General features: G+C 36.9%; 1 protein-coding gene across 1 annotated transcript in view; it reads left to right on the plus strand.

Annotated features, from left to right (window-relative positions):
* The window catches only part of CEP152 (centrosomal protein 152), a 108160-nt gene that overhangs the window by 88623 nt on the left and 8963 nt on the right, over positions 1-10574 (plus strand). Inside the window, 3 exon segments of the mRNA XM_081228195.1 lie at positions 1942-2109; positions 9031-9130; positions 9711-9814. Of these exon segments, the coding sequence (XP_081084321.1) occupies positions 1942-2109; positions 9031-9130; positions 9711-9814 (372 nt within the window).

The following is a 10574-nucleotide window of genomic DNA, read 5'->3' on the forward strand; positions in this document are numbered from 1 at the left end:
CAAAAAAGTTGCAAAAATAAAAATAGTTGCAAAGAACACTCATATTCCCTTTACCTAGATACACTTATTGATAACATTCTATTCCATTTGTGCTCCTCTGTGTGTATGTGTCTCTGAACATTTCATTTTTTCCTGAACCACTTGAGGATAAGTTATATACACATTATTCCTTTTTACCCCAAAATACTTCAGTGTATATTTTCCCAAAATAAGGATTTTTCTTGTATACCTTAGTACAGTAAATTTAACATTAGATGAAAATGTGTTATACAATTATATCAGTCTACTCTTTGTATTCTAATTTTGTCAATTGACCCAATAACATCTTTACAGCATTTTTTTCCCCACAGTACAGCAATCTACCTGGGGTCAGGTGTTATGTTTGTTTGTTTGTTTATTTATTAACATCTTTATTGGAGTATAATTGCTTTACAATGGTGTGTTAGTTTCTGCTTTATAAAAGTGAATCAGGGGCTTCCCTGGTGGAGCAGTGGTTGAGAGTCCGCCTGCCGATGCAGGGGACACGGGTTCGCGCCCCGGTCTGGGAAGATCCCACATGCCGCAGAGTGGCTGGGCCCATGAGCCGTGGCCGCTGAGCCTGCGCGTCCGGAGCCTGTGCTCCGCAAGGGGAGAGGCCACAACAGTGAGAGGCCCGCTTACCGCAAAAAAAAAAAAAAAAAAGTGAATCAGCTATACATATACAAGTGTTATGTTTAGATGTCATGTCTCTTTAACCTCCTTTAATCTAGGCTATTCCTCTCTTTGCCTTTTATGACATTGATGTTTTCGAGAGACATATTCTTCGCTCTCCCCAACACCTGTCAACCCCTGGCTTTTAATAAAACCTTTTCCTTGTTTTGGGTTTATCTGATATCTCTTCATGATTTTGATTCGAGTTGTTTTCTTAGCTAGAACACTGCATAGGTGGCGTGCTATCATATCTGGAGGTATGCAATGTCTGTTTGTCTTTTATTGGTGAGGTTCATTTGAGCGCCTGGTCAAGGTGTTATCCAGTTTCTTCACTGTATAATTACTGTGTTTTTACCCCATCACAACTATTAAGCAATCTGTGGGGAGATACTTTCAAGACCATAAAAATGTCCTTCTCCTCATTAAAACTTTCCGTTATGCTTATCAGTCATTGCTGAATCTTATCTGATCCAGTCTTTACTCTGGCAGTGGCAAAAATTTTAATTTTTTCACCTCCAGACCTCCTTTTACTTTTACCATTTGGCACTTGGTATGTTGTTATCATTGAGAATCCTCCTCTCTAGTTTGCTTGTGTAGTTACTACCTGTTTGTTTATTTTTCTATTTATCTGTCCGTCTACCTATCTACCAACTTACCTACCTATCCATCTATCCATCCATTTATCCCATTATCGTAGGATTATTGGTGTGACTCAAATTCCTACTTTTTCAATGTTTTATAATTCATTACTATACTTAATTAGTGTTCAAATTGTCCCAGATTCAGCTAATGGAGCCCCTTCAAACTGGCTCCTGTGTCCTTGTGACATGCCTGTGTTTTTGAGTAATTTCTTAATTTCTGGCATAGCAAAATATTCTAGTCTCATCTTGTATATACCCTAAGTACTGGAGTCAGCCATTTCTTGAAGATCCCTGGTTCCTTTTAGTGGGGAATTGTATTCAATACTACGATCTGAGCATTGGGTTTCATGGCAATTTTTAAAACAGATGGTATTATTCAATTTTACGTATTAGAGAACTAAATCTCAAGAGAGGTTAAGTAATACAACAGCTGGTAAATAGTGGAAACAGTATTTAAATTCAGGTCTCTCTCTTAAGCATCATGCTCTTTTCAGTTACACTGTAGCCTTCAGTCATGTCATCTGGTTTCCTTTCCTTCCTTCCTTCCTTCCTTCCTTCCTTTTTTTAGTCTAAATTGATATAAAAGTTTGCTATCATTTAATTTTTGCAGATGAGAAAAAGATCCTTGAAATTAAAGATTCATGCAGTGGACACTGCTTCCAAGAACTTGAAAAGGCAAAGCAGAAATGTCAAGATCTGGAAAGAAAACTGAAGAAATGCTATAGGCATCTTGAGCATTTGGAAAGGAAGCACAAAGCTGTAGTGGAAAAAATCGGAGGTTAGCATTTAAGGTAGCACTGCTACCAGTATAAATCTCTTTGATCCTTTTGAAATGTTCAAATGTGACATTGTAGTTAATGTAGGCACTGATTCTCTTTGGGGATTATTATAAACTAATTTGGACCTTATTTTTACTAACCAAATTATTATTATTGAACTCAAGAGGAAAATTGGAGCTCTGATTAAAAGGTCACATTCCTTCTTTTTTTGATTGAATAGCTTCTGAGTGCTCAGTATGTGTCAAGCAGCATTGTAGGCACCGGGGATATAACAATAAAGACATCAGACAAAATTCCACTTTTTTTTTTTTTTTTTTCAAATGAGAAAAAAATTTTAATCTTGACTAATTTATTAATTATAAATCCATAAATAAATCTCCTGATTAAAAATGTAATCTTTCTACTATATCACACCATCTCATTATGAATTTATATGAAACTATTCTTTTGTTGACAATTTTTTTCTTCTGTTTATATGGGACTATTCTTTTGTAGTTAAGAGTATTCCATTATATAATTAAGATAAAGTAGCTGTAAGATAGGTTTTATATGGGTTTACAATGCAATTATATATAATGCTCTGCATTCCATTAAAGTCAGTGATCCTTAATTTTCACCACACATGAGGATCCCCTGGACAGCTTTATAAAATACTGGTGCCTAGTCTCACCCTTTGAGATTCTGATTTAAATCGTCTGGGGAGTAGCCTAGGAACTGGGATTGCTAAAAACTTCTGTAAAGCACTATAAATGTCTTTTCTTCATTTTTCCTTTTTAGGCTTTATCCTTTTTTTTCTTCTTTTATTTTTCTTTATTATTATTGTTTTTTGCTTTATAACAAATTTAATCAGTTATACATATACATATGTTCCCATATCCCCTCCCTTTTGCGTCTCCCTCCCAACCTCCCTATCCCACCCCTCCAGGCAGTCACAAAGCACCGAGCTGATCTCCCTGTGCTATGCGGCTGCTTCCCACTAGCTATCTACCTTACGTTTGGTAGTGTATATATGTCCATGCCGCTCTTTCACTTTGTCACAGCTTACCCTTCCCCCTCCCCATATCCTCAAGTCCATTCTCTAGTAGGTCTGTGTCTTTATTCCTGTCTTACCCCTATGTTCTTCATGACTTTTTTTTTTCTTAAATTCCATATATATGTGTCAGCATACAGTATTTGTCTTTCTCTTTCTGACTTACTTCACTCTGTATGACAGACTCTAGGTCCATCCACCTCATTACAAATAGCTCAATTTCATTTCTTTTTATGGCTGAGTAATATTCCATTGTATATATGTGCCACATCTTCTTTACCCATTCATCCGATGATGGACACTTAGGTTGTTTCCATCTCCGGGCTATTGTAAATAGGGCTGCTATGAACATTTTGGTACATGTCTCTTTTTGAATTATGGTTTTCTCAGGGTATATGCCCAGTAGTGGGATTGCTGGGTCATATGGTAGTTCTATTTGTAGTTTTTAAAGGAACCTCCATACTGTTCTCCATAGTGGCTGTACCAATTCACATTCCCACCAGCAGTGCAAGAGTGTTCCCTTTTTTCACACCCTCTCCAGCATGTATTGTTTCTAGATTTTTTGATGATGGCCATTCTGACTGGTGTGAGATGATATCTCATTGTAGTTTTGATTTGTATTTCTCTAATGAGTAAAGATGTTGAGCATCCTTTCATGTGTTTGTTGGCAGTCTGTATATCTTCTGTGGAGAAATGTCTATTTAGGTCTTCTGCCCATTTTTGGATTGGGTTGTTTGTTTTTTTGTTATTGAGCTGCCTGAGCTGCTTATAAATTTTGGAGATTAATCCTTTGTCAGTTGCTTCATTTGCAAATATTTTCTCCCATTCTGAGAGTTGTCTTTTGGTCTTGTTTATGGTTTCCTTTGCTGTGCAAAAGCTTTGAAGTTTCATTAGGTCCCATTTGTTTATTTTTGTCTTTATTTCCATTTCTCTAGGAGGTGGGTCAAAAAGGATCTTGCTGTGATTTATGTCATAGAGTGTTCTGCCTATGTTTTCCTCTAAGAGTTTGATAGTGTCTGGCCTTACATTTAGGTCTTTAATCCATTTTGAGCTTATTTTTGTGTATGGTGTTAGGGAGTGATCTAATCTCATACTTTTACATGTCCCTATCCAGTTTGCCCAGCACCACTTATTGAAGAGACTGTCCTTTCTCCACTGTACATTCCTGCCTCCTTTAACAAAGATAAGGTGACCATATGTCCGTGGGTTTATCTCTGGGCTTTCTATCCTGTTCCATTGATCTATCTTTCTGTTTTTGTGCCAATACCATACTGTCTTGATTACTGTAGCTTTGTAGTATAGTCTGAAGTCAGGGAGCCTGATCCCTCCAGCTCCATTTTTCGTTCTCAAGATTGCTTTGGCTATTCGGGGTCTTTTGTGTTTCCATACAAATTGTGAAATTTTTTGTTCTAGTTCTGTGAAAAATGCCAGTGGTAGTTTGATAGGGATTGCATTGAATCTGTAGATTGCTTTGGGTAGTAGAGTCATTTTCACAATGTTGATTCTTCCAATCCAAGAACGTGGTACATCTCTCCATCTATTTGTATCATCTTGAATTTCTTTCATCAGTGTCGTATAGTTTTCTGCATACAGGTCTTTTGTCTCCTTAGGTAGGTTTATTCCTAGATATTTTATTCTTTTTGTTGCAGTGGTAAATGGGAGTGTTTCCTTGATTTCACTTTCAGATTTTTCATCATTAGTATATAGGAATGCCAGAGATTTCTGTGCATTAATTTTGTATCCTGCAACTTTACCAAATTCATTGATTAGCTCTAGTAGTTTTCTGGTAGCATCTTTAGGATTCTCTATGTATAGTATCATGTCATCTGCAAACAGTGACAGCTTTACTTCTTCTTTTCCGATTTGGATTCCTTTTATTTCCTTTTCTTCTCTGATTGCTGTGGCTAAACTTCCAAAACTAGGTTGAATAAGAGTGGTGAGAGTGGGCAACCTTGTCTTGTTCCTGATCTTAGTGGAAATGGTTTCAGTTTTTCACCATTGAGGACGATGCTGGCTGTGGGTTTGTCATATATGGCCTTTATTATGTTGCGGAAAGTTCCCTCTATGCCTACTTTCTGCAGGGTTTTTATCATAAATGGGTGTTGAATTCTGTCGAAAGCTTTCTCTGTATCTATTGAGATGATCATATGGTTTTTCTCCTTCAATTTGTTAATATGGTGTATCACGTTGATTGATTTGCGTATATTGAAGAATCCTTGCATTCCTGGAATAAACCCCACTTGATCATGGTGTATGATCCTTTTAATGTGCTGTTGGATTCTGTTTGCTAGTATTTTGTTGAGGATTTTTGCATCTATGTTCATCAGTGATATTGGCCTGTAGTTTTCTTTCTTTGTGACATCCTTGTCTGGTTTTGGTATCAAGGTGATGGTGGCCTCGTAGAATGAGTTTGGGAGTGTCCCTCCCTCTGCTATATTTTGGAAGCGTTTGAGAAGGATAGGTGTTAGCTCTTCTCTAAATGCTTGATAGAATTCGCCTGTGAAGCCATTTGGTTCTGGGCTTTTGTTGGAAGATTTTTTATCACAGTTTCAATTTCAGTGCTTGTGATTGGTCTGTTCATATTTTCTATTTCTTCCTGATCAAAATTCCACTTTTGATGCAGATGCACAGGACTCTGTTCTCTGCCTTCAAGAAGCTTACCATTAAGTGGGGAGAACTGAAAATAGATTAATAAATAATTTCAGCTCTGAGTATCTGGCAGTGTGTTCACGTAAACCTGGAAGAAAGGATGTTAATTAACTCTTCCTCCTATTAAAGTTAAGGAAGGCTTGACTAAGCCTTGAAAGATGAAGGTGTTTGCCAAAGAGAACAGCATTCTAGGCAGCGGGAGAAGATATGACCCAAGGCATATGGGTCTGATCTGGCCTCCTTTCTGTCCATTCTTCACAACAGTGTCAGGAAATTATCTAAGAGGGATATCTTCTGCCATTTTCTATTGCCCTTTTGAAGAAGGGAGGCTATTGGGCTCATGAGGCTGCTCCCTCTTACCTTTCACCGTTGACTTGTATCCTGTGCTTTATATTCTTTACATTTGAAATATTTCAGATGCTTGAGCTGGTCAGGGATTTTCTTCTACTGCTGGAGCTTGAATACAGTATTATCATGCTGTCCTACACTTGCCCCTCTCATTCTCATTTTGGTCTAACTCTTCCTCATCCTTTAGGATTCAACTGAGAAGATACCTTATCTGCAGAGCCTTGATTTTCCCCAGTCTGGGTTAGACGGGCCGCTCCTATGAGGCCCCAGAGCACTTGGCTCTTCCTCAATTAACATTCTGCATTTCACTTTTTGGTTACTCGCCCACTATCTTTTTTAACCTATAAATTTCTTGAGAATAAGGAATTATCTTTGTTCTTCCTTATAGTCATTGTGCCCATTACATACCAGACAGTAATAAATGCTTGAATGAATGAAGAACTGAATGCAAGGGTCTCAAATAATGTGTCATCCAGAAAAGACCAGACAGATAGGTTCACTCTTTTTTTCTACATTCACCTCTGTCGCTTGCCTGGACAACAGTCATCTCTTTCTGCTTCCAGTCTCGCCTCTCCAATCCATTTTCCATCAGGCAGCTAGAGTGACCTTTTTTTTTTTTTTTTTTTTTTTTTTTGTCTTCTGGTGTCTGATTTATTCTGAGTGTGCACAATTAGTGTTGCTTTATTTCAGTTTCTGGTTTACTATTTGATACGCAGTTTAGATACAGGCTCTGTGAATGACATACTTCCTGAATCAACCTTTTTGGGATATTATTATTATTACAATTATTACGATATTTTCTATTCAAAAAACAAAACTGAAGACAACAGTTTAAAATCCCCAACGACATTCTAGATGCATAAGTAATACATAAAGATTCTACCAGTTGGAGAATTTCTGAAGGAATAGAGCGACCTTTTAAAAAAGTAAATTGGATTGTCACACTGTCTTGTTTTCAAGCCTTCAGTGACTTGTCTGGCTCTCGGTATGAAATACAAACACTTCAACATAGAGTTTAAGAAGCCCTTCATGATCCCACATCTGCCAGCCCCTCAGCCTCGTTCCCTGCCACTGCCCCTGCCCAGCCCTCTTATTCTCTAACAGAGCTGTGACAGGGGTTTCATTGTCTCTTTTCTCCGAGTCTCTTTGCATCTCTTCCTTTACCCCACCATCTGTCTTCCCATCGGGTCACATTGCCTAGCTAACCTTACTCATCAAAGCCCTGGCTCATGCCTTCCTCAGAGAGGCTTTCCTAACTACCCCAGACTTGGTCAGTTTCCTCCGTTAGACATTCCCCACAGCTCCTATGAGTTTTACAACATTCATGTGCTTGCCATGATTTATTGTCTCTATTCTCCTTTGGAGTGTGATGGTGACAAGGATGAAATCCTGCCCTGTGTGCACTTAGCACAGTACCTGGCATCATAGCACACTCGGTCAATCTTGTTGCCCAAGAGCAGCCACCTACTCCCACCTACCGTTTGCTCAGTCTGCTAGACATAGATGATAATTACTTTAAGGCAAGAAAGGGTCTTAGGAATTTTGAGATACAAAACAACACAGTTCCCGTGGTGATTGCTTAGGTCTTTAATAGAGGCCAGAGAGTAAGTGAGAGTAAATTTGTCCAACTGTGGATGTAGATACAGTGTGGCTATTGTAAATTAGATGAAAATCAAGAAAATCTGTTTTACATAATAAAATGACAAGGGCAGTTGGATGTGATTATCCTGTATAAATAATAATATTTAGCACCATACATTGTGATCATACAGTAGTTATTTTACATAGTGCTTTTTGAGGCTGATAACTTCTATAATTCGTGGGCTTAGAAATAATCCAACAAAGTTGATAGTTAGCTCAAAACAGCAGGCTGATAAAAGGGGTCAGGGTCAGAATTTAAGTCATTTTATAGTTTGATTTCAGTGTTTGTCTTAATGGAAATCTATTAGTTGGTAATATTTTTGTTATTGTGGTTGTTTTTTGTTTCTTAAGTTCCATTTTCCACCGTCATGGTAGCATTTATTGAAAAGTGATGGAGTAAGAGTGAGTGGTTTAGAAATATATAAGCTATATCCATCACTGGGGGAACAGATTGATTCATTCCCCAACTTATAGGGTGTTTTGAAAGGGTGGCGTAGCAGGAAATATGGGGTGCCATGTTCATAGGTATTAAATATTGATATTGCCAGGCCTTGTATAAGGTGCTGTGCACTTACTATATTATTTCCATTATAATCTTCAAGGTAGGTGATACTATCCCCACTTTACATATGAAAAAACTCAGGTTCAGAAAGATTAAGTAATTTGCCTAAGCTCATCCAGCTGGTTAGAAGAAAAGCTAGGATTTAAACCTGTGTCTCTCTGACTCTGAAATTCATGCTTTGTTCTCTGTACCACATGGATTCCATCAGTCTCCTCATCTTCTCTTTAAAAGTTCAAAGAATTGAACATATTACATTATTTCTGAAAATGGCACCTACTTAAGCTTAATATTTTTTTAATTTTGTATTGAGGTACTTGTTCAATGATCATTTATATGAGCATAGACTGTATACCAGGGTCCATGAGGGACATGGAATTAGGAAACCTACTATGTTTCTAAATAAAGCCTTTAGTCTAACTGGAAAAAAAAAACACATGCATATAAAACAATTGGAAATTTATTCCAGGACAGTGTGTAACCCAGAACAAGATGAAAATGGAATATAGATTTAAAGTGCTGAGAAAATAGAACAGGGAGTGGTCAGATTAGGGTTTATCAGGGAATGAATGACACAGGGAGCAAATGGAAAATTTTCAGTCTCCTTTATAGAAATGTGTGCTGGTAATTTAAGGGAAAGACTGAGAGAAAAAGAGATTAATTGTCCAATATACTATAAACTTTCTTTTTTAGAAGAGAATAGTAAAGTTGTTGAAGAATTATTAGAAGAAAACAATGACCTGAAGAATAAATTGGAAGAACTGAGAACACTTTGTAAAACACTACCACCAAGGTAGGCTTTTACTATTACAAAGAAATCATTTATTTCTGAGTATCTTTGCTTTTTTTTTTAATATCAGTCGTATCAATAATATCATACCAAGAATTTCAGTCACTTTTATTGTTACATAGCAAAAGTATAAAAAAGAAGAAAATCTTCTAAAACCCTGTCCCCAGAAGATATCTTTTATTTAGTATATGTGCTGCTGAAGCGAGCACTTTACCCTTTATTTAAGCCCTTTTATACACACACATGTGCACGTTTTAAAAATTGAGATTATCGTATAAGCTATTTTGTAACCTTTTGTTAATATTATAAGATAAACACTTCCTCCGTGTCATTGGATATACTCCTATAATGTGCTTTTCAATAGCTGCATAGATTTTCATCATGTGGATTTATCATGATTTATTTAAGTAACTATAACACAAATTGTTGGCATTTTTCTCCTAAATAATTATAATAAAGATCCTCATATGTGAATTTTTTAGCACATCTTAGCTTATTTTATTGGAATATATATATATATTTTTTTTCAAGTTTCGTTTTTCACTTAAAATCTCTGTTTTTTCAATCTTTGGTTTGTTTTTAGGTCACTGTCAAAAGGGGACTTTGAACGTTCTTGCCTGCTGTGCAATGGGGTGGCCTTGGAAGAACTTCGTGGGCAGTACATTAAAGCTGTAAAAAAAATTAAGCGTAAGTCCCTAAAGAGATTTCCAAGATTTTAAGGTGGTTTGGGTCTTTTTTGTAACTAGCAGTAGTAATTTTGGGGAATTTTCTGAACTACCTTGTTCTTACCTGCTTTTAGAAGAGATCACTGATAGCTTTTCTAAATTATGTAGATGATTTTACCCAAGTAAATTTGGAGTTTGCCCCCCAAATTTTGGAAGTGGCTCAAGGATAGAGGTATTTTTATATTGTTAATTATCCTGGGTTTTTTGGGGGGACACTAATATATATATTTTTAAAGTATAATTGACATATACCACTATATTAGTTTCAGGTGTATAACAACGGTTTGATATTTGTATGTGATCACCAACGATGTCTACTTTCCCCATCACCATACAAAGTTACAAAATATACAATACAGTAGTAGTTCCACCTTATCTGAGGATTTGCTTTTGTGGTTTCGGTTATCTGTGGTCAACTGCAGTCTGAAAACATTGCGTGGAAAATTCCAGAAATAAATAGTTAATAAGTGTTAAACTACGGGCCATTCTGAGTGGCATGATGAAATCTCATGGCATCCTGCTACATTTGCCTCCAGACATGAATCATCTCTTTGCCCAGCATATCCTGCCTGTTAGTCAATTAGTAGCCACCTTGATTACCAGATCCACTGTATCACAGTGTTTGTGTTCGTCACCCTTCTTTTACTTAATAAAGCCCTCAAAGTACAAGAGTAGTGATGCTGACAGTTCATCTATGCCAAAAAGAAGCCGTAAAGTGCTTC

Source organism: Mesoplodon bidens (genome assembly GCF_964165515.1).
Source record: "Mesoplodon bidens genome assembly, chromosome: 3".
Lineage (NCBI taxonomy): Eukaryota > Metazoa > Chordata > Mammalia > Artiodactyla > Ziphiidae > Mesoplodon > Mesoplodon bidens.